The 25,768-nt window shown below is 41.3% G+C and overlaps 1 protein-coding gene across 7 annotated transcripts in view; it reads right to left on the bottom strand.

Moving 5' to 3' along the window:
- The window catches only part of LOC116261108 (uncharacterized), a 109,831-nt gene that overhangs the window by 55,275 nt on the left and 28,788 nt on the right, over window positions 1–25,768 (bottom strand). For all 7 annotated transcript variants that reach the window (XM_031639766.2, XM_031639742.2, XM_031639750.2 and 4 more), the window contains 3 exons: window positions 20,487–20,597; window positions 20,249–20,303; window positions 19,318–19,417 (listed from right to left, as the gene is read on the bottom strand). In XM_031639766.2, the coding sequence (XP_031495626.1) occupies window positions 19,318–19,417; window positions 20,249–20,303; window positions 20,487–20,597 (266 nt within the window). The remainder of the gene's footprint in view (window positions 1–19,317; window positions 19,418–20,248; window positions 20,304–20,486; window positions 20,598–25,768) is intronic.

A 25,768-nucleotide genomic window follows, 5' to 3' on the forward strand; every position in this document is an offset into this window, starting at 1 on the left:
TGTTTCAAGCCATATAATGCCTTCTAAGATAAAGAACTTTTCCTTGAGGTAAATCAAGCCCAGGGGGTGAATCCATGTATACCTCCTCATTTAAGTATCCATTCAAAAATGCATTTTTCACATCCAATTGATATATCGACCATTGTTTAATGGAAGCAATGGTAATAAGAGCTCTAATAGAGGTCATACGAGCAACAAGGGCAAAAGTTTCTTCGTAATCAATCTCATATTCTTGAGCATATCCTTTGGCAACAAGTCTAGCTTTATACCTTTCAAGTGATCCATCACCTCTAGTCTTGACTTTGTATACCCACCTACATCCTATTGTCCTTTTCCCTATAGGAAGAGACACAATGTCCCAAGTTTTATTGTCTTCAAGGGCTCTAAGTTCACTGTTCATTGCTTCAATCCAATGTGGGTTAGTTTTGGCTTCAAGATAGGATAAAGGTTCAACATGAGAGTGAATAGCTAATAAGCAAGCTCTATGTTTTGGGGAAAAAGACTCGTAGGAGACAAATTTTTGAGGTGGATGAAAAACTCTTTGAGATCTCCTAAGAGTAGGTTGAGACTCTTGGATGTTTTGTTGAGACCTTCTCTTATAAACTATAACTTCTCTTGGTGGAGATCTAAAAGGAGTACTCTCAACCTCATTTAGAGCATCATCATGTGAAGAAGGCAAAACATCATCATCATCATCATCATTATCATCATCATCATCATTTATCCATAAAAAAGAATAGTCATCTTCATGCTTGGTTTTATTTTCATTAAAGCCATTTTCTTCTTCTAAAAATATCACATTTCTTGAAACATACACTTTATCTTTTTCAATATCATAGCATCTATATCCTTTTTGAGTTTCGGAATAGCCAATAAAGACACATTGAATAGCCCTAGATGAAAGTTTGTCATTTTTGTCATTTAAAATGAAACATTTGCAACCAAAGACTTTGAATCTTTTATAAATTGGCTCCACATTAAAAAGTTTTTGAAAAGGTGAAATATTTTCTAAAACTTTAGAGGGCATTCTATTAATCAAGTAAATGGATGTTAGAATCGCTTCAGCCCAAAAATTTTTTGGAACATTTTTTGATATAAGAAGAGCTCTTGTTGTTTCAAGAATATGTCTATGTTTTCTTTCGGCAACTCCATTTTGTTGGGGGGGGGTTTTGGACAAGACTTTTGGTGTATAACTCCCTTTTCCTTTAGGAATTCTTCAAATTCATTGGAAATGAATTCAACCCCCAGAATCACTTCTAAAAATTTTAAGATTTGCATCAAATTGAGTTTTGATCATGTTGTAAAAGTTTTTAAAATTCATAAAGACTTCCGATTTACGTTTAAGAAAGTAAACCCAAGCATATCGAGAGTAATCATCCACAAAAATGACATAATAAAGCAAACCACCTTTAGACATAATAGGAGCGGGACCCCATACATCCGAATGCACTAATTCAAAAGGTGTCTTTGCAACAAAATTTCTATTTCCAAAAGGTAAAGCCTTAATTTTGGCTTTAATACAATCATCACAAGAGATCATTTCTTTACATTTCTCTTTCAAAAAAGGGATACAAGACATTTTTCCTAAACTTGAATGCCCAAGTCTTTGATGCCAAACTTGAATGTCACTCTTCTTGACTACATTGCAAGTAGGGTTGGAAAGATCCAAAAAATCAACATAGTAGAGATCATTTTTCCTGGAACCTTCCCCAATCGTCTTCTTGGAAAGATGGTCCTGTATCAAAAATTTATGTTGTGAGAAGATAATATCACATCCATGATTTGTTATTTGAGAAACCGACAAGAGATTTAAGTTAAGTTTGGGAATAAATCTAACTTTTGGTATTTTAAAAACTTTTGAATTAAAATTTTGATCAATATTCCCAACACATTTGATTTCAAGAGGAGTTCCATCGGCGGTTTTAACAAATGGGCAAGTTTCTTCCTTAGTGCATTCGGTAAGTAAAGAACTACAAGGGGTCATATGAAATGAAGCACCGGAATCAAGAATCCAAGAGTACTTACTTGATGATGTAGATGCCACCGTTGCTCCGAAGATTGGAGAAGTCCCTCCTCCTTTGAAAAGCGGTTGAAGAGCATCAATAAGCTTTGGTTGGAGGGCACTTACAAGTTTGTCTAGGTCAAATCGATTGCTTTCTTCATACATTGTCCCAGCCACACTTGTCTTTTTATCAAATCTCCTCAATTTAGGACATCTAAGTTTAGTATGTCCTTCTTCTTGACAATGGAAACATATGATCTTCTTGTTGCCATTATTGTTATGCTCATAGTTTCGATTAAAGTGAGGAGGCCTATAAGTTCTCATATGAGCACCGGGTCTTGAGGTAGCAAGAACACTCACTTTTATTTTTGAAAAAATTGAGTCTATTCTCCTCCATTTGAAGTTCCGCTATGGCTTCATTCATAGATGGCACTTTATGCCTATGGAGCAAGGAAGTTTTGACTCCATCATATTCCGATCTAAGACCAAGAATGAATTTATAAAATTTCTCCCTTTGGATTTGTTTTTCTCTAACTCCAATGTCTCTTGGATCATACCATTCGGGTTCAAATAGAGCAAGTTCGTCCCATAATTGCTCCATTTCTCCAACGTATTCTTTAATAGACTTATCCCCTTGTTGGAGACTTGCAATCTTCATTTGAAGATTGCACATGTAGGCCACATCCTTCATAGTGTGGGTTTTCTTGAGGAATTCCCAAGCTTCATGAGCAAAATTATGTTTTGCTATTTGGCCCATGGTTGTAGTATCAACACAAGCAATAATCCAAGTGATAATCTTGTGGTGTCCTATCTTCCACTCTTCCCATTTTTTCTCATATTCATTCATAACCTTGTCTTTTTCAACTCCATCTAGTTCTTGGGCTTTACCATCTATGGTCTTGGTGAGGACTAATTGAGGTTCACCTTTAGACCCATCAACAAGTCCCCATAGGCCTTTACTTCTAATAAAATGTTCCATAGTTTTTGCCCAAGAAACATAATTTGATGAAGTTAATTTAGGAAGAGGAGTAGAAGAAGTTCTTTCATCCATAATGTATACCTTGTAAAGGAGACGTTGAGGTAGTGCTAGGATGAAAAGCAGCCACACAAAATGAAGCTTTTGACGCATCAAAGACTGCCACAATCTTCACCACCAATGGAGCTTTATCCCGTTATAAATATCACCAAAAGAGGCCAGTAAAATAACAACACCTTCTTGTGTCAACTCAAAGCAGCAATATATCGAACACTTAGAGTGCTTCACGGCTCCAACGGAAGAGAAATACCAGGGATCTTCAAGCTTGAAAGACAGCAAGACAAAGAGCCAAAACCTGGCTCTGATACCATGTAAATGAGTCCCAATCTTGAGAATGCAAACACTTCAAGAGATACACTCTTGAAGATCCCAACACCTTCAATAGGTAAATGCACAACCAAACCTCAAACTTGAGGAGAAGATAAATATATTAATCTCAAGAGAAGAGAACACAAGAGAGGCCTAAAAGCCTTAACAAAACAAGGGACAACAGTCCCTTATTTATAGTACAATGTAAGGGAGAGAAGAAGGAGGAGTTGGCTGTTGGGCCAGCTCCAACGGCTAGCTAGCCGTTGGAAGCTGGCCCAACAGCTAGTTCCCCTTTACAAAATAAGAAAAAGTAAAAATAGAAAAAGAAAAGAAATAAAAAAGGTACATAAAAAAGAAAAAGAAACAAATAAAATAAAATACATAAACACCTATGCATACATAGATATTCATATGTACAAATCATACATGAAACTAGATGTATGACAGTATATATGAAATATACATATGTATACTTACATAATGTCTAATCTTTAAATTCTAACACGACCTTCAGTCAGGATACAATTGCCATAATGGCCTGAAACAATACAGATCCGTACACACTGCAGCGATAGAGCAATCCGTTAAGAAAGTGTGTATTCCAAAAGGAGTTGTTCGGCCTTCCCTAGGCCACCAACGTTTAGAAGGCAAGAGCTAAATACTACAAGTACAAAGACAAAAGGATATCCTAGGGCCTTGCAACACCTATGCTCCTAGCAAGCGAGACCAGTGGCAATGGCAGGAATAGGATGTATCCCAAACGTATTGTCATAACTCACTAGCCTCAATTCAATTAATCTTTCTTAATTATCAATATAAAGACACATTCCCATTAAGATTGGCTTAGCTAACATACGAGGTTGGTTCACTTCAACAGTGTAACCAGACCCCAAACATCCTTCATAAAAAAGTCACACATTCAATCAGTACTCTTGACTAGTCAAATCACACCCTAAGAGCATCTCTGCCCGTTTAGTCTGTTCAATCATATCACTTCACAGTGGCAATGCAAACAAAAATCCAATAACAATCATAACAATCAAATGATAACAATTACTCCATACAAAAACTTAGTTGAACCCTAGAGAGTAGTCTCGATCCGAGGTTGATTCGTAGCTATCCTAAACAGATATCACACTAGGATGTTAACTAATGCACAATTGGGGCCGATGAGGTACTCGACTCGATATCCCACCTAAGCTGTCCTCAACAGTATAATTCTAGCATGTCTATACCACTGCATATAATTAAAAAGCAATCAATAAGTCTCATATATTTTATTCATTTATCAAGATACATGTCATTTCACACATCATTCAAACAAAAACACATTCATGAGATCCAATGATCCTAAAAGCTGAATGCAACATACAATCCATGTTTGGCTCCAAGCAGGGATTTGCCTAGAATGTCGTTGTATTTGTCAAGCGCCTCAAAAAAAACACTAAAATCACCTAGAGTGCTGGATCCTATCGCTCAGGGTCTACTTGATGTACCTAATCCACTTGCAAAACTCAAAAAAATAGTTCTCCATACACACTACACCTTTTAAAAATCTAATTATGTAGGAATTTAAGCTGTCGATGCAAAGGTTCTCTCATTTGCAAAAAGTGCCAAGCAATTGAATTTGCCTTAGGACCTCCCTTCAAGTTTTTCCACACTTTCGAGCTTGGGAATGACCGATCTAAACCTGTTAAAGATACAAAAAAGGGGTTTTCTGAAATATTAGGAAGTTAGGGAAGGTCTCTTTAAATGTTTTGTTACTTTTAGTGGACTTCTCTTGTAATTTTCCCTAACCCTAATCTCTTAATAGAGATTAGGGTCACGTAATGCAAGACAACTTTTTGCTGCCTCTCTCTCTCTCTCGTAACATGGTATCAGAGCGGGTGTGGGCGTCGACGGCAGAGTGCACTTTCCGGTGACCTTCTCCGGCGATCACCATCTTCTCCGACGAACAGCCAAGTGAGTTCGTTCCTTTTTTTTCTCTCGTTCTCTCCCTTGTCACCGCTACTCCTTATTCCCTCTTATCACCCAATAAGGAGACAGTGAGGGAATAGGGGTTGGGCGTGCCGTGAGAAGGAGGACCTGATCACGCCTATGTGGAAGGCGTGATCAGATCCTCATATTGGTCGTATGAAGAGACTATTGTGGATGCAGCGTGACGTGTGATGCTGTGGTTTGTGATGATCGTAAATACAGTTTCGGTAAAGTCAAGCTGCGTGAGGTGTTGTGGATGCTTTGTGGAGTCTATGTGCTGTTTATAAATTCAGGTTTTTTGAATATGATCAGATTTTTTCTATAGATCGTGGATACAAATTCAGTAAAGAAAGGCTGCGTGAGGACTGTTGCTGATCCTTAGTACAAGTTTTTGTTTGATTTCGTGGATTTCTTTGACATTTGACACGTGGACAGGAAGTTTTATGAGAACTAGCTGCTGTTATAAGTGGCAGCAGTCTTCAGTCGTTGGGAGCAACAGTCTTCAGTCGTTGGGAGTTCATTCTTGTTTTTGTCATCGGCTAAATCAGATCTGAAGTGACAGTAATTTCCTAGCCCTCCTTCTTTAAACGTTTGCGTCAATCTGGTCTTCTTTATTTACTATGGCTGAAAACAGTAAATCTGAAGGGTCTACTGACTACAAGATGGCTGGGAATTCATTCTCTTATGGAACCACGATGAAACTTAATGGCTCAAATTATGAAATATGGTCTAGGGTATTCATAATGTCGGTGGCTGGTCATAGGAAGAAATATATTCTTGAGGAGGATGAACCTATTGAGAAAAAAGGAATAATTCTTAATTTTAAAAAATATTTAAAAATCAGAAAAAATAGACAAAAATTCTCAAAAATCTGAAAACAATGAACAAAAAATCAGAAATCAAGAAAAATAAAAAATGTATTCAAATATAAAAAAGATCATCATACATAAGGAACATTCATGTGTATACTATCAACAACACATTCAAAAATAAGAAATCAAATATTCAAATTAACATAATAAGCATCTATCACAATTTTAAACTTGAAAATTTTATAAAATTTGAGGACTTAGAGTCTTAAGTCTTGGAGTTTTAGGACTTAGATTACATCAGAATTTTATAAGTTCAAACATATAGTTATCATATTTCATGATTCAACGATGATATCTCCCAAATCGACGAATCATCGGTTAATTTTTATGAAAATACGCAAAATTTCTCCCTCCTATGTCTATTGGAGTCTTTAAATACAAGAAGAGAGAGAGGAAGGAGTGTTTAAACTTTTAAAAAATAAAGAATTTTATGTTTTCTCCCGTATCGTACGATACGGGGGTGTATCGCCCGTATCGTACGATACAGGCCCCGTATCGTACGATACGGCCGATACGGGTACGATACGCATGCGTATCGTGTATTGAACATGTATCGTATAGGTTTCTTCAACCTATACGATACGTATCGTACGATACGCGTGCGTATCGTACGATACGGATAACATTGGATTTCAGTGCTCTTATTGTGGCAAAATTGGTCATCTAGAGGACCGTTGTTGGGACAAACATCCTCACCTCAGGTCTAATGTTTCCTCTGGACGTGGTGGAGGTAGAATCACCACAAGCAGAGGTCCTTCTTCATCCCAGGCAACTCATTCAAAGGCAACAATATCTATGGTTGAGTCTTCTACTGATCCTTCTATATCTATGTCATATTCTCTTAACCTAAGTAAGGATGAATATGATCGTGTTCTTGCTCAGAAGTCTGGCTCTACATCTGCCTCTACATCTACCAATGCTGCTGTTGTAGATTCAGCATTCTCTGTTGGTGCTCCTACTGCTGATCCAGGTATGACATGGATGATAGACTCGGGCGCTTCTAGACATTGTTGTAATCAACCACACAATTTTTCATCATTTGTCAGATTTTCTACACCACAGTATGTTAAGCTGGCTGATGGCAAGTTGTCCCCTGTTTTGGGTAGCGGTGATATTTATCTTCCACATTTAGGCACTATTACACATGTGCTATATGTTCCTCAGTTTCCTGTTAATTTGATATCTGTGAAGCAGCTAGCTATCGACTTACAAGGGAAAGATCTGAAGTCATGTATTCTTCAAAAATTTATCAAGGAAATAAAAACTCAGTTTGGATTCATTGTCAAAAATATTCGCACTGATAATGCTCTTGAATTCAAGTCTTCCATTCTACTTCAGTTTTATGCCGACCATGGAATTCGACCTTGTAGAAACACACACCAAGATGGAGAGAAAGAAAAGGAACACACAATATACGTGGAAAACCTCAAAGAGAGGTGAAAAACCACGGAGAAGCTCTAACCTAGGTGCACAACCGCAACCCTAGGAGAGAGAAAATGTTATTCCACTTAATCAACAAAACAACACAAAGTGGGATTATAAAGGGAGAACCCGCCTAGGGTACCGAGCCACCCTCGGTTCCCGTGCCCATGGAACCGGGTCCATATCCAGACCCGGTTCCCTTACACAAGATATTCTAACACTCCCCCTCAAGCTTGGCATACATGTCAAACATGCCAAGCTTGCTCACATTTTTCTCAAACTGAGATGTACATAAGGATTTGGTTAAAACATCTGCAATCTGATCTTCAGACTTCATATAAGGCAAGATCAACTCCTTAGAATCAATGCGTTCCCGTATGAAGTGGCGATCAATCTTCACGTGTTTGGTTCTGTCATGCAGGACGGGATTATTTGCAAGGTTAATCGCAGATTTGTTGTCGCAGTACATCTTCATCTTCTCTTCCATTTCAATTCCAATATCTGTTAGAAGGATCTTCAACCATAGCATTTCTGTAACTCCCATAGCAACTGCCCTGTATTCAGCCTCGGCACTGGATCTAGAACAAACTTCCTGCCTTTTACTTCTCCAAACAACCAGGTTACCCCCTAGAAAGATACAGTACCCTGTAGTAGACCTCCTCGTATCAGTGCACCCTGCCCAATCTGCGTCAGAGTAACCTTCAATATTCAGTTGGTCTTGCTGAGTATACAGTAATCCCTTCCCTAGGTCATTCTTCAAATACCCCAACACTCTTTCTGCACTCTTCCAGTGACAATCAGTAGGAGCATGCATAAACTGACTCAATACATTCACAGCATAGGTGATATCAGGGCGAGTGAGGGTAAGATAGATGAGCTTACCAACCAACCTTTGATACCGACCTTTGCCTTCCTCATCCAAGATGTTGCCAGTCTTGATGCTTATCTTAGTACCAGACTCCATTGGGGTTAGAAAGGGCCTACATCCAAGTTTACCTGTCTCCTTTAAAAGATCCAGGGTGTACTTCCTTTGGCTCATAACAAGCCCTGTCTCTGATCGAGCAATCTCTATCCCCAGAAAGTACCTTAGTTTACCCAAATCTTTCAGATCAAATTCAGCAGCTAACCTCTCCTTCATCTTCTTTTTCTCCTCTTCATCGTCACCTGTGACAATCATATCATCAACATATACAAAAGGAGACTCACCAAACCATTTCTCTGCTTAATGAATAGGGTGTGATCACCATTTCCCTGTTTGTACCCATTAGTCTTCATCACTATCCTCAGTCTTTCAAACCAAGCTCTAGGAGACTGCTTTAGTCCATACAAGGCTTTCTTGAGATGACAACATCTTCCGCTTTGGGCATATCCAGGGGGCATGCTCATATAGACCTCTTCTTCTAGACGGCCGTTCAAGAATGCGTTCTTGACATCAAGCTGGTCCATGCTCCACTTCTTTTGCACAGCAAGTGCTAAGATGACTCTCACGGTTTTCAGTTTGGCAACAGGGGCAAAAGTTTCAAGATAATCAATACCATATTTCTGACTAAATCCCTTTGCAACAAGGCGAGCCTTATACCTTTCCACAGTACCATCAGGTTTGTACTTCACACTAAACACCCACTTGGAACCAACTAAATGAGTGTCCTTGGGGATATCAACAACTTCCCACGTGTTGTTCTTTGCCAAGGCATTCATCTCCTCTGTCATGGCCTGTAGCCATTTAGGATCCTCTCTGGCATCTTCCACACACCTGGGAATCACAGACTTAGACAAGGATGTAATAAAGCATTTGTAATCCTTACTAAGTTTCGCATAAGAGACAAATCTCTGAATAGGGTGAGAAGTACAGGACCTGGTGCCCTTGCGCAGGGCTATAGGAAGCTCTTCATTGATTAGACTTGGGTCATCCGGGGAGCTCACAGGATTGGGATTGGTTACATCAACATTGTCAATCACATCTGTCTTCTTCCTTCTGTACACCTGGCCGAACAAATGATCACGGGCTGTAGGCTGATTATCAACAAGACCCTCGTCCATGTGACGGTCTCTATCATCTCTGACTGTGTCTGCCACACTGTCACTGGCCTTGTAATCCAAGAAATCCGTAAACTGAATCAACTGATTTGAGGAATACTCTTCACTACTGTGCCCTAGATACTCCCCCTGAAGAGGATTCACATGAAAGTATGCCTCATGTTCATGGAAGGTGACGTCCCGGGAAACATAGACTTTAGAGGTGGTAGGATCAACACATTTGTATCCCTTCTGAGTGGAGGAATACCCCAGGAACACAGCCTTGACAGACCGAGGATCAAGTTTCTTGAGGGTGGGACTATGATCATGAACAAAACAGACACACCCGAACACCCGAGGAGTAAGAGGCCAGGGATTCTGAGTAGGCCAAAGCATAGAGTACGGGGAATGGCCCTGCAACACACGGGTAGGCATACGGTTAATAAGGTGGGCACTAGTGAGAAGCGCATCACCCCAGTAGCGCTTGGGAACCTGACGATGGAACAGAAGGGCCCGGGTAACATCAAGCAAATGGCGATTCTTTCGTTCAGCCACGCCATTTTGGGGAGGTGTGTAACTACATGACGTTTCATGAACAATACCCTTGCTCTTCAAGAAATCATCTAGGGATTGAGAGACATACTCTCTAGCATTATCGGTGCGAAAAGCTTGGACAGACGTCTGAAACTGAGTCTCAACAAAGGCCACAAAGTTTTTGACAATAACGGGAACTTCACTACGTTCTTTCAACAGATACACGAACGTACAACGGGAGTAATCATCAATAAGGGTCATAAAGTAATGAAAACCACGACAAGTGGGTACTCCCGAAGGACCCCAAACATCAGAATGAACCAAAGCAAATGGACGAGTGGTTTTATTGAATGAAATAGGGTACGAGGCCCTAACATGTTTAGCCAACTGACACACTTCACAGGTGAAGGAGTCCATGGAAACAGAATGAAACAAACGGGGAAACAACTTCTTAATCAATGGAAACGGAAGATGACCAAGCCTCTCGTGCCATCGCATAATAGTAGATCTGTCTTCTACGCCTGACAACTGTCCACTAGTGGCTGAAATAAGAGCGGACGCAACCTGCACAGGCAGTCTGTAGAGTCCATCAATAGCCGAACCAATCCCAATCTTCTGCCCCGTCACCAAGTCCTGCAGAAAACACCGATCAGCAGAGAAGATCAGATTACAGTTCAGTTCTTCAGTAATACTGCTGTCAGATAGCAAATTCACAGGAATATTGGGAACATGAAGAGCATTATGAAGACAGTATTTATTTAACAAGGACAAACTCCCTTTTCCAGCCACAGAGATAGAAAAACCATCAGCCATAGATACACGTTGCTGCCCCGAAGACAATTTGTATTCTTGGAACATCTTAGGGTCCCCTGTCATATGATGCGTAGCACCACTGTCAACAATCCAATCACCAAGTGAGGAATTACCTTGGTCACTAGTAGCCACGAGAGCTTGGGCTAACTTAGCCCCCTCAGACGTGGAAGTATCCTCCTGAGTAGTAGACAGCCGGCTGATATACGCTTGCAGTTCTTTGATTTGATCGGAGGAAAGCTTAGATTTGGCAACATTTGACGGACTACTCTGACTAGGCTCAGGCACAGAAGGACTCCGGCGGCTAGAAGGAGGACGACCCCGGACAAGCCGCCTCTCAGGATGAAGATCCCAACAAAAAACAACAGAATGTCCTGATTTGTTGCAATGGCTACACCGCCGAACAGGACGCTGTCCAATCCCAGAAACACGACTAACAAAGGCTGAAGGAGAACTCCCCTGACTGGTGTCAATATGCATCACCTGTCGACGTTGTTCTTCAGATTCCACACGGGCATACACCTCTTCAATTCCGGGGACCTCGTCACAATTAAGAATTTGGCTCCTAATGGATTCAAATTCATCGCGTAAGCCTCCGAGGAAAATAAACGTCCGATCCATCCATTCTTTGTCCCAGTACAAGGCATGATCAGACCCACAGTGCCAGTCATCATTCACATGGTAGTCAAGTTCCTCCCACTTAGTCTTTAGGGCTGCAAAGAAGGCGGCTACAGACAAGTCACCCTGTTTAAGAGAGTATATGCTACGTTTGATTTGGTACGTACGCAATACTCTCTTCTTACGGCCATACATCCGTGCAAGCACAGTCCACATGTCGTAGGCAGTCGATTTACGCAAGATCAAAGGCTGAATATCTGCAGAAACAGAACTAATAATCCATACTTTAACCTGACTATCTTCCAACGTCCAAGTAGCCCATCGCGGATCGGTTTTTGAAGGTGCAGGCTTCTCCCCAGTAATGTAGGGCAGGCGACCACGACTGGTTATCCCAATTTCTAGGGCAGCCGACCAAGAGAGATAGTTATCCTTGTTCAGCCGGATGGAGGTGACTTGAACAGGCAAGATCTCGCTCTTGGTATTGCTGCCCGAGTCTAGGGCATCATCGATCTTGAGGGACATCTCCTCGGCCATCACAATCACCAAGAAGAAAGAATACCCAGCACCAGAGACGACAAACAAGAGGCAGCGGCGCTGTACGGCGGCGGTGTGGAAGAGAGCGACGGCGGTGGGCAGCGGTGGCGCGGGACGGCGGCGGCGCTGAAATGGGCGACGGCGGCGCTGAAATGGGCGACGGCGGCGCTGGACAGCGGCAACGCAGCAGAGAACAACCACGCTGGACGATGGCGGCGCAGCTGGCAGCGCTGGACGGCGGCGGCGCAGCAGCGGCAGAAAAAAAAACGGCGGAAACAGCACTATCACACCAACGATCTCTCACGCGTTGGCTATGATACCATGTAGAAACACACACCAAGATGGAGAGAAAGAAAAGGAACACACAATATACGTGGAAAACCTCAAAGAGAGGTGAAAAACCACGGAGAAGCTCTAACCTAGGTGCACAACCGCAACCCTAGGAGAGAGAAAATGTTATTCCACTTAATCAACAAAACAACACAAAGTGGGATTATAAAGGGGGAACCCGCCTAGGGTACCGAGCCACCCTCGGTTCCCGTGCCCATGGAACCGGGTCCATATCCAGACCCGGTTCCCTTACACAAGATATTCTAACAGACCTCAATATACTTGTCCACATACGTCCCAACAGAATGGTGTAGCCGAACGCAAACATCGGCAACTCCTAAACGTAGCTCGTACCCTCACGTTACATTCTCACATGCCTGCCTATTTTTGGGGTGATGCTATCCTTACTGCGTGTTACCTCATTAATAGATTACCCTCTTCCTCCATTCAAGACCGTATTCCAATTCAAATTCTATATCCAGGGCGTTCATTATTTCATTTACCTCCCAAAGTTTTTGGATGCACTTGCTTCGCACATATCCTAGGCCCAAACAAAAGCAAACTGGCTGCCCAAGCTATCAAATGTATCTTTATTGGCTATTCAGCTAATCAAAAGGGATACAAATGCTTTGATCCCGTGACCAAGAAAGACATTATCAGTGCGGATGTTACCTTCTTTGAGTCTCGTCCTTATTTCCCTCCGTCAAGTCCCTCTTCATCTGAGATGCATGCACCTATACCTCTTCCTATTCCTCCAGTGTCACTTGAGTCATTTCCATCATCTCAACCTAGGTCACATGAACGTTTTCTTGAGCCTCCGTTGGTTTACACTCGTCGTCTAGGTCCCTCTCTCAACCGTCCACCAGCATCGTCTCAAGAGGTAAGCTCTACTGATAAGACTGACTCAGGTTTAAGTGATGACTATTCTGCAGCAGATCTCCCTATTGCTATTCGCAAGGGCAAGCGACAGTGTACCTTACATCCTATATCTAATTCTGTCTCTACTGCTCATCTGAGTACACACTTAGTACAGTTTGATCAAGCTTTATCTAGTCATGTTATCCCGTCCTCGCACCATCACGCCCTGTTAGATCCACGTTGGCGACAAGCTATGCAGGAGGAAATGGATGCTCTTCTTTCTCGGGAGACTTGGGATTTGGTAGACCCCCCAACACGCTGTGATGTGGTTGGCTCACGATGGGTATTCACCATCAAGTATCATTCTGATGGGTCAGTTGAAAGGTTCAAGGCCCGTCTTGTCGCAAAAGGTTATACTCAGACTTATGGTGTTGACTTCTTTGAGACCTTTTCGCTTGTGGCCCGGTTGGGCACTATTCGCTTGATTATCTCTCTTGCTGTCCAACGAGAGTGGCCTCTTTTTCAATTGGATGTCAAAAATGCCTTTCTGTATGGAGACCTTTCTGAAATTGTTTATATGCAGCAACCACCTGGTTTTGAGCGACAAGGGGAGTGTTCCAAGGTATGCAAGTTAAAGAAGGCTATTTATGGACTCAAACAGAGTCCCCGTGCATGGTTCCAAAAGCTTACTGAAGTGTTATCTAAGTGTGGATTTAGCCGATCCCAACTTGATCACTCATTGTTTATCAAGCGAGGCTCAGCAGGACTTGTGATATTGATTGTCTACGTGGATGATATTGTTCTTACAGGGGAAAATGATCAAGAGATAGCTCAAACAAAGGAGTTTTTACAGCAACACTTTGTTACGAAAGACCTTGGACAACTTCGTTATTTTCTTGGTATTGAGGTGGCTCGTAGTAATAAAGGAGTTGTAGTGTCTCAAAGGAAATATGCTCTTGATCTTCTACAGGAAACATGACTATTGGGGGCTAAACCTGCCACACTTCCCATGAATCCTCGCATTCATATACATGATGATGACTCAGAGCCGTTTGACTCTAGATCTTACAGATCTCTGATAGGGAAACTGTTATATTTGACAGTCACTCGTCCCGACATTAGCTTTGCTGTGAATAAGTTGAGCCAATTCATGGAAAAACCCCGAAAAGTTCACTGGGATGCAGCTCTAATGATTGTAAGATACTTGAAATCAGCCCCGGGAAAGGGGCTATGGTTCAAGAAAGGAGAATGTGTTGACATCGAGGCGTATAGTGATGCTGATTATGCTGGATCTGTAGATGATAGGAAGTCTACTACCGGGTTTTGTGTCTTTGTGGGCGGTAATCTTATTTCTTGGAGGAGCAAGAAGCAGAATGTTGTGGCTCGTTCTAGTGCTGAGTCAGAATATAGGGCTATGGCTCAAACTGTGGCTGAAATGTCGTGGGTTAGATCACTACTTGTAGAGTTGGATGTCTCAGTGAATCTCCCAATGAAGATGTATTGTGACAACAAGGCAGCTACATATATCGCTAACAATCCTGTCTTCCATGAGCGGACTAAACACATTGAAGTGGATTGCCACTATATTCGGGACTTAGTTCAAGGAGGAATTGTTAGCACTATTCATGTCTCCTCAGAAGATCAGGCAGCAGATATTCTCACTAAAGCTCTTCCCATAGGCGATTTCCTGAGATGTTGTAACAAGCTGAGCATGATTGACATATATGCTCCAGCTTGAGGGGGAGTGTTAAAGATACAAAAAAGGGGTTTTCTGAAATATTAGGAAGTTAGGGAAGGTCTCTTTAAATGTTTTGTTACTTTTAGTGGACTTCTCTTGTAATTTTCCCTAACCCTAATCTCTTAATAGAGATTAGGGTCACGTAATGCAAGACAACTTTTTGCTGCCTCTCTCTCTCTCTCGTAACAAAACCCACAATTCCTCCATCCGTAAATTGGTTGCATACCTCTCGACTCACCTTCCTAGTCGAGACTCGAACGAAAATCTCTGACTCGACGGTTCACATTATGTCACTGCCAGTTACGAGTTGCCATGTAGCAACATATATGCACGTACACATATATGTTCTTTACTTTATGGGATCCATATTGTCTAACCAGCACTTTTTCTCCAGAGTGCCTGTCTAACTTAAAATTAAGCATGATCTACCGCAATACAGTTGAGTGCAAGTACTCCCTGACGTTATTAATCACAGTTCGCACCACTAACTTGCTAACCCCAAGAGACCATGGGGCCGCAGAATTGGGGTCACTATATATGAATCTTCCCAATTACCTTACTATGTGCAACATCAATTAATCAGACACCCAATTCTAGACTACTAACGACCAGTTGAGGCACCACACTTGCAAGTATACTCCTTTAACAATCTGATGATGATGCCAACAACCAAAGAACATTCCTTTCGTACACTAGTATACGTCGTGCCCTAATGAATTATAAGTTTCATCTTCCTCTCAAACTGTAAATTTAACAAGCAAGTCTACATAAGTACTCTCTCTCCCCCCACAAGCTACATCATACTCATATACAAGATAACCTGCATTAAGAGTATGCTAAAACAGTCATAAACCTCTCCAATATTAGAAAAATCTCTACCATGCTCCCTAATGCTTCAAATATAAATCCATCATGCTGAAAAGGATAACTATCGACATTCTTAGGGCAAACATCCGTAAAAATTGCGCTCATTTGACAGGGTCCTCCTTCTTACGACGCTTTACCTGATATAGTCGTCTGCGGCAGAAACCAAACATCGATGACAACCTGCTGCTGTCAGCCCCAAACCTGCTCTGCTTGAACACAGAAACGAGCGGCCCCAAGGAGAGGGAACAATCAATTTTTCCCACCGGTCTGGTGTCAACCAAACACAAGATCGTGAGACAATAATTGGAAAAAAGAAACAATCTAGAAGAGACATCAAGGAGAAATGTGAAGGTGAGAGTGCATGTTCGGTCGACGGTGTGCAATAGAGACGGCAAGCAGGCGAGAGAGATCAAAGGGGCAAGGGAGAGGTTTCTGACGAGAGGGAGAGGGAACCAGAGAGAGTGAGGATGTGTGAATGAGAGGGCAGACGAGAGAGAGGGATCAACTGAAAGGGAGAGAACAGAGAAAGGTCAACGAAAGAGATTGGGGAGTGAGGGAGAGTGCAAGAAGTGAGACAGTCAAGGCGGAAGAGAGAAAACTGATGAGAGAGAGCAGCCGCGAACACATAAGAGAGTGGCGGGATAGAGAACGAGAGTGAGGGAAAAAACGAGAGAGAGAGGGCTCGGTTGAGGGAGACATTAGTTCATGCAAGGGAGATGTGAGGGAGAAAATGAGAGAGAGGTGACAAGAGGAGAATGAGAGAAATCGAGAGGGAAGAGGGGTAACCTCAGCACCACTGCCTTCTACCTCCTCTTCCTCGACCTTCGCCTTCCCCATCTTCTTCCTCAGCTTTGTCGTTTCTCTGCCTCTTCTTCTTCTTCTTCTTCTGCAACTTCTTCCTCCGCTCGACCTAAGACGACAAGGGTAAACCCTTAGTCGCTGGATTTCTCTCAACCAGCATAATAGCTTCGGGTCAAATCTGGACCTTGATCCAGATCCACCCAAAGCTCCACACGCCAAAGTATCAAGCGTTACATTTTTAAGTGTCAGACTGAGTTTTTGTTCTTTTACAGCAGTTTCTGCTATAGTTTGTTTTGTATTCTCTACTATCAGTTCGCATTTAGATATATTTGGTGTTAAATTTGTTGTAAGTAGTGCTTAGTGTAATGCTTTAGTTGTGGACTGCATTATAGCTACTAGAAGGGCAGTTTCTGGTTTTCCTTTGTTTTTAAGTTAATGTGCATCTGCTTTTACAGTAATTTCTGCAATAGATTCATAGTTTAGGCACTCTGCAGCTGATTTCTGGATTCTTTGGGTGCAGCTAGATGCCCTTCAGCTAGGTTTAATGGTTATGTTGTTGTTTAATCCCTAGATTTTTGGAGATTAGGTGTTCATTCATGTTTTAGGTTCAACGCTGACAGGCAGACTGCACTTAGCCATTAAGAAGGGTTAGTTTGTATTAATTATTCCCTTCTTAACTTACTTGGTATCTTGTTTCATCTTATTCTAGGAAGTGGCAAAGTAGTGTACATTTATTTTGTAGATGATATTGAATTATAGTCTAAAATGGTTGCTTTACTTGTAGTTACTGTAGGGTTACTGTAGAATCACTAACCGGCAGTCATACTTAACCGCCAGCTAGTGTAAACTTAATTTCAATAGTTAGTTGTACCTTTCTAGTTTACATCATGTTTTTGCAATTGTATTTGATAGTTATCTTTCATTTGGGTTACTTTTTAGGTGAACATTAGTTGTCAACCATCAGTTATAATTAATTTAAAAGTGTAAACTGTTATGTTCCGCATTTTGTGGTTTTAGATTAGGGTTAATGTGTTCCTTCTTGCCATTTATTGTGTTTTGCTGTAAATTTTTCTGTAGTTGAGTAGATTAATAGCTATTTTCAGTTTTAACAAGTTTTTAGATAAATATTAATTGGTAATCATTAGATGTGCTCAATTTCAGTGTGTGGACTGTTATGCTCTGCAGTTTCATAGTATAGAGTAAGTGTTTTCTACCTAGTTATTTTTTGTAATTTACTATAATTCCTGCTGTAGTTTGTTGGATTGGATACACTTGGTTACACAGTTACAGCATGAAATTCAGGCATTGCTTATGCTTTATGTTGGATTTTAGTGCTTGGAATGTTCTTTACTGCACATTCATCTTCTAGAGAGAGTGCACATGTTCTACTTGACTGCTTTTTATGTTACAGCATTTCTTGCTGTAGTTTGATAATGTAGGTCAGTACTTTCTGAAATTTGTCTGCAGTGTGCCTTAGTGTTAGAGTTACTTATTATGTTATATTTAATGTGTGAATGTTCTTTATTGTAGTTAGTAGAACAGAATTGCATATTTTTAGATTTTTGCAGCAATATATAACTTAGTTCTTCAAATTCCCTGTAATAGAACAGCTAATTGCATGCTTCATTGGTGCATTAAGTTTCATATGAGTTGCTTCATAAAGTTATAGTTAGTTTAGAGCCTGGTTAGCAAAGATTGCCGTCTTCTTAGTGGTTTTCATTGAATTTGTTGAGTTGTAAAACATCGGACTGTTGCATTTTGAAATCATATCATCTTCCTTGCCATCCGGTTTTCAGTTAGTTGTTTAGCATCTTTGTATACTTTCTTGTGGTTCTTATGTGGTTTAGTGTAAATGCTCTTGTAAGAGTCCATGCAACACTATTGAACATTTTGTAGAACTTTAACTTCTTGCACTAGCTAGAAGTATTTTCTTTGAGTATGTTTATTCTTGTTCTCTGTTGATTCCACTTGAATTTGCCAGGTGTTGATTATTCATATTAATATTCAAAACAATTGTCCCGAGTTTGACCCAAACATTGCTAAATCCGAAAAAATTATAACTGTTGTCTGGTTTCAAAGAGTATTACTTTGGAATATTTGATGTATTTGATTTTACAATTGAACAATGATTGAAAGTGATTGCAAATTGTATTTATATCCAAAATATTGCACCATCAACCATGGCAGATCATGTCCAATGCATGCCCAAACTTTCCATGCAAGAAAGCATCATCACATACAACTAAAGGGCAGACCAAACTTAGGGTAAAAACAATAAATATTTAAAGTATTTAACCACGGCCTCTTAGTAGCCAACCCTTAAACTGTTATATTACCCTTAAGCCACATGTCCAGCATTTTATAGCTAATCAACCAAACATATTTAATGGTTAACCATTTGTAGCCAAGTACTTCCTGGTTCAGCAGCAAAATCCAACTTTCAAGTCACATTTTCATCATTTTCTAAATTCCAATAATATTAAATGGAAAATGGGCAACTTTTAAAATGACATAAAGGTTAGTGGCAATGAATTGGTAATGCATCAAGAAGCAAAAGGCAGAGAACTAGGAGTAAAGGAGTGGAAAGAAAAACCTTGCATGGAAGTTCGTGGGTGCATGAGACCAACCAAGCACCCGAATGTCATGAGGGAGAACCTTATTGAGCACCTTTACATAATCAATTTCGGCTTCACCTAAAAGATTAATGGCAGGGAAGATCAATAAGCAGGTTGTGCATTAAAAAGGAAGGGGAGATGCAGAGTCATGCTTCAAAGGAGAAACCACCAGCTTAACAATAAGCTTCAAAAAGATGCTGCTGGGATTATGGGCAACTTTGAAAATGTTAGTAATTTTTTGCAACTTGAATGGTCATGCTGTTTTGTGTTTTGTCCTAAGTCCTCTAGTGAGGTTTGTGGTTTGAGTTGATGTCCTTGGCCCTTATAGGGGTCCATTTTTACCCTGAACATAAATTTTTTGGCAATAAACTCAGGGGCCATGTCCAGCAGAGGTTTTCCTGAATGATCATGCGTTAAGTAAGATGTGTATCATAATTTCTACCAGTTGGGCAAAATTAGAGATATGTAAGTTAACGTGTAAAAATCATAGTTAAAAAATTGAAAATTACAAAAAATTAAAATAATGTGTGCATATGTGATGCTAGATAGAAAAAGAATTCTAGCTACAAACGAATGCAACAATATGGCATATCAAATGAACAAGAGGGGCATGAAGTAATAAAGCATTCAAGGCACAAGAATCCAGTTGGAAAAAGCTTCCATATGAACCTGTTCACTACTTCTAAGAGAATTGATGTCTGTTGTTGTTACGAATCAACAATTTTGTAAATTCATGCACCAATGTGATAGATTATGGAAACATTTCAGCAATTGAACAGTCTAATAGCACGAACATTGATACACCAAACAAATATAAAGTCAAGAAACATTCCTTTCAGTAACATAATTTCCCAACATAAAATGGCAAAGGCAAATGAGTACTATATATTTGTGTCTTTCTTTACTCACCATTTTCATGTTGCTTGGAGTCCTTCAGGTTAGACCGCAAGTATATGGCTATGACCTAAACCACATATAGACAAGTGAATCGCAACAAATCCACTGATGAAATATAGATTTCTACATTTTCACATAAAAAAACTTTCGTAATTTAGGAACTAGCAAGCCATTCCATTTAAACAAAGAAAGAATAACCATGCACATTATCTTCCAGGTCAACACTGTCAGGCCACTACATTCAACTCACCTGTCCAACTGCAGAGACCCCCTTGTCAGTACGACCACACCTAGAGTAAGACCGCTCATTCTTCTCACCAATTAATAGCTTTGTCCTATGAAGTGCCTTGAAAATTTCAGACTGCAAGGAACAAAATGTTAATAAGTTAGTAGCATATTGTAAGACCAATCATAACTAATCTCATTGATTAGCCATTTAGGTTTATAATTATCTTGCGTTTTGATTAACATATCTCCAGCCAAGGTAGCTGAATTTATGATCTTCAGGCAACGACAAGAAAGGCACTGACACTATCATGGATGAACTTCATGACATGGACCATATCTACACAACTTTATAATGTGGAACCCAATTTTGAAAAAGCAATACTTGTAAGCTGTGTTGCAACTTACCAGTCACGAAGTGTTGCAACTTGCAATTCACGAAGAGAGGGACAGCACTACTGTAATCCTGTTAGCCACTGTTAGCACGAACAACCCTTACAAGAGGAACCCGATAACACATGCACACCCCACCCCAATCCCCGATTAGGTCTTCCCTTCCCAGAAGGTAAACGCTCAAAATTTGTGGTGATCCTCACTAAGGTCCTTCGACCTTATTTATAAGCACTATTGGATCAATCCCATGAGGATCCGATCCATTCTATACCCGGTGCCTAACAATACTCCCCCCTTGAAAAACAACTCCTCCTCAAGGTGTAACAAAAGACTGCAAAATGTTAAGAACCTTCTAGTGAGCTGAGAGATGTACTCCAGGCCTCTGTATTTGCATTGACTTCCGATCACCTAACTTGGTGCATGCCTTTATAAGCTCCTGCAGCAACACCACAACACCCAATAGAACTAAAAAATCTCTGCTTCCATTAAGTTGATAGCTGGCCCTTCTGTCCATCAGATTCGGGCCTGTCGCTGGGGTTTTTCTCATGGTCATTTTCAATACATCTATCACCATGTGAACCTTGGCCTCCTTGATAAATTTGTGTGTCCGAGTTAGTTCCATATGCCATGATTTAGATCTCTTGACTCCTTTCCTCTCCTCCTTTCCTGGCAAAGAACCCTGCCTTGCTTCCTTGAATATTTGTTTTTTGCGGGTAGAGGATGATGAGAATGCATTGGCTGAAAATGAAAGATGTGAACCATGAAGTCCATCTGAGTCAAATTTCTTTTCCCATGCCTCAAATAGTTCTGTGGTGAGGTCTCTATGGTTACGGTCAATAAGGATTGGAAGCTGTGTTTGTGTTACAGCTCTCCTCAAGACTGTGTCCAGGGGTAGTCCTCCATAGAACACCCTACTGGCATGAAGTTGCACTATGGCAAAACCTTTTCCCTTCTCTAAAACTGCCACCGCTGCTTTCATTCCTTCAATTTTAATTGTGTAATTTACTCTTCCCAGTAATGAGAAGAACCGCGTTGGCAAAAGATAGATCCTCTAGGGCCCAACTTTTATCATCGGTCAGAAAATGCCAAGGATAGTTCTTAAATTTTTTGGCAATTTCAACAAATGTTGCTCTATTCTTGAAATTAACCTGTAAGTGCACGTTAGACGAGTTTGCTGTGACTGGTTGGAAATGGGTCATCAACAATGTGTCCCTCATGAGATTGAGAAAAGTGTCCATCAATCCTGAAGGCTGAACAATCTCTTCAAATCTCTCTTTGAGAAACTTCGTGACAATCTGATGCAGGGCAGAGGACCAGACCCGTCACTCTCCTGGGTCTAGTTCTTCGCCTCAGATTCCACCTTCGGGCATCAATGCAGTTCATGAGCCTTCAACCGTGGGATCCCCTGTGGACCCAGAGCACACACGAGAGGAGGTGCCTCTGTGTAAATACTCGAGGTGGACCAGGGGTTGAATTGTAATTTTGAGTTACATATATTATTTTGTGATTCACTTTGTACGTATGTTCATGTGATATCTATGTGGGTCTATTTGGGTCGGGCACTTGTACAGGACCGGACCCGTTGCTACTCACTCCCATATAAATGGGAGACGATTATATTTTGAAAACGATTGATGTCGAATGAAGTTAAAAAGTTACTTTTGTTTTATGTTGTTCCTTGTTGTCTTCTAGCATTAAGTATTTTAGTTTTTGAAGTTTTCGTGCAACTGCAAGTTAGTTTACATCACAATCTTGTCAGCACATACCTTTTAGGATTTTGGGAATGCACAAACTGTGATCTACCAGCCTCTACCTACTTAGTACTCCTTGGGACATGTGATCGTATAACAGCGAATGCACCATTTCTTTTACTACTACACCTTCTTTTCAGATTTATTAACGCCTTCAGCCCTCCTAACAGATTCAAGGCTTGTAACCATTTGGTCCCCTAAATGCCCCCTCCTCATTTCTGCCTGAATCATTCTTGTCGCTAACACTACCATATCCCTTTCAGTAGCTGTCTCGTCAACACCTATTAATTCCCCATTCAAGCTTCCGTGGCAGCTACAAAGAACCTTAGGTGAAACCTTTCTTAAACTTGATGGAGAGAAGAGTGTAGACATTCTACATGGAAAAGCGATCTCCAATTCCCTTAGTTCACAAAAAGCCTCAGCTTGTTTCTCACAGTCATATGCAACTGTCCCGATCAAGTTGGCAACATCATTAGAAGCTTCTGCAAGACTCCCAGTCACTTGGCTGCCTGCCACCTTGCACCTCCTTAACATTGGCACATATATGTCATCTCCATAAACACACTGGTTAGTGGGTAAGAGACGACTAAACCCCATAGTGTGAACAGCCTCCATTGGCTTCTCGGACAATCAGCCAGGCATTCATTAACCCGCACACTCGTTTAAAAGTGCCCATGTTTGATAGTGATAAAAGGTTTATATAAGCAGCGACACCTCCACTGTAATCCTTAAGCCTGCATTTAACTTGTCCCAAAAGTCGGTAGACATAGACATAAGGTTGTTGTTCTTTTGTAAGTTTTTCAAGAAGAAAGGTAGCACTATCAAAATCTCCCAAGTTGTCAAGAGTCAAAGCAGTTCCTCTGAGAGCATCCTTATTATCTAGGAAAGACTTGAGCGCCTCCTCATTCTTAGACGTCTAGCCTGGTTACAGGCATCTCTGTGAAGACTTCATCCTGCTCAAAGACCTAGAAGTTGCAACCTAAAATAGGAAAAACGGCCTCAGCATCCCTCAGGTGGTCCATCTTGCCCTTGAAGATGGGGTTGTGTACAAGCCGCTGGATGGTCAGAGGTTTCAACTGGGCCTGTGAAGTGACAAGGTTGAGGATAACGTGCTTTTCCTCCTACCTCCATAGTCACGCATGTCCTTCTCTTTCTTGCTCTCCCTTTCTCGAATCCTCGCATCATTCAATTTTCCTTGGATTGTCAATCGTGATCCCTCAACGGCCTCCTGACTATTCATGCCCTTCACCCATGGGGGTTTCCCGAGTTGTATTACACACCTTCCATACCCACAAAAAACAAAGGTTGGGGCAACACGGTGCTCTGAAGGTGTCTGTCTCTCCCCACGACTAGTGATTTTCACCCGTTCTCCTTGCCAGCATAAGGATTCAATCAAAACATTAGAAGAAGTGTGCATACGATTTTTTTTATGATGGCATCCTCAGGTACTCGGCGATTTCCATGGTTGCTTTCCCAAACAACGATCGGAATGGAAGGATCTCTCTTGCAAGAAGAGGAACCTTCTCTATGCCCACCCACATAGTAGGCTTCTCTAGCCTGCAATATCGATTCAGCACAGTATGGGCACACACGACCTTCCCTGTTTTCTCCCAAGAATCCTCTGCCTCTTCTCCTTGATTACATACTTCACCAAGTTTGGAGCCTCGTCTTCTTCACCCCCTTTTTTAAGTCCAAGGCAATCTTCGTTAGTGGTCTGGCTGCACTTTTCCTTCTTCCAGTTCGGTTCGCAATCTTCCAAAAACCTCAAAACTCGGTCGACCAACAGCAGCATTTGTCTCCTTCTCCATATCCAGCTTACAAGGAGCCCGACATGGTCCTAGAAACTGCAATCTGCTCCCTTCCCCTTCCAGTTTCACGCCTACCCACCAACAGCCATTGTCCGATCTCTCAACTTCTTCTTCCATCTCCACCATGGAGGGTTGTTCGTTGGTCCAGATTGGCCGTAAGGCAATTCCCTCAGGGCGGCACAATTTACGATAGCATTCCTTGCCCAAGAAGATGAATAATTGCCTCCGCAACCATAATTTGAATCTCGTAAGGTCGTCGATGTAGTCGTCGTCATACTCGAATGGTTTTGGGCTCCAAGAGTCAGGGCTGGGGACGCCTTATACTTGTGATCCTAGCTGCATAATTGTGTAATCATCTGGAATCTCGCCGGATGGTTGAAGAGGGCCATGGATGATCATCTGCGGAAATGGCCTGCTTGGCTCTGATACCATTGTTAGCCACTTATAACACAAACACCCCTTACAAAAGGAACCAATACCATACACACACCCCACCCCACCCCAATCCCCAATTAGGGTCTTCCAACTCTTCCCTTCCCAAAAGGTAAATGCTCAAAATTTGTGGTGATCCTCAACTAAGGTCCTTCAACCATATTTATAAGCACTATTGGATCAATCCCATGAGGATCCGATTCATTCTATACCCGGTGCCTAACAAATCCATAGAGCTCAAAGCCTCTTTTTTTGGCAATGGAAATAGAGAGCTCAAAGCACTCTTTTCCGAGCAATGATTTGGAGCCCCCTTTCTTAGCTAGTCAAAAGAGGATCCCAAGCCCTCTTTCTCTCTGGTTATCATCTTTCTCTCTCTCTTCTTCCAAGTTGCCCATGAAAAAGAGGGCTCGGAGCCCTCTTTTCCCAGTTGCTTAAAGAGACGGTTCTCTCTCTCTCTCTCTCTCTCTCTCTCTCTCATATTATGCTTGTTCACATGCAAGCCTATCTAGATGTGCGAGACATGAAAGCCGGTCCACTTATTAAATAATTGCAAATGTCGTCATCCAAACATCAAATGCTCTCTCTCTCTCTCTCTCTCTCGCTCACTCTTTCCCATTATGCTTGTTTGCATGCAAGTTTATTTAGACATGTGAGATGAACAAAGATGAAAGCAGATCAAGTTGAATGATACTCCACTTATTAAGAGAGAGAGAGAGAGAGAGAGAGAGAGAGAGAGCACCTCTCTCTCTCTCTCTCTCTCTCTCTCTCCCTCACTCTTTCCCATTATGCTTGTTTGCATGTGTAGAAACACACACCAAGATGGAGAGAAAGAGAAGGAACACACAATATACGTGGAAAACCTCAAAGAGAGGTGAAAAACCACGGAGAAGCTCTAACCTAGGTGCACAACCGCAACCATAGGA

This window comes from Nymphaea colorata, chromosome 1 (genome assembly GCF_008831285.2).
Source record: "Nymphaea colorata isolate Beijing-Zhang1983 chromosome 1, ASM883128v2, whole genome shotgun sequence".
Taxonomy (NCBI): domain Eukaryota; kingdom Viridiplantae; phylum Streptophyta; class Magnoliopsida; order Nymphaeales; family Nymphaeaceae; genus Nymphaea; species Nymphaea colorata.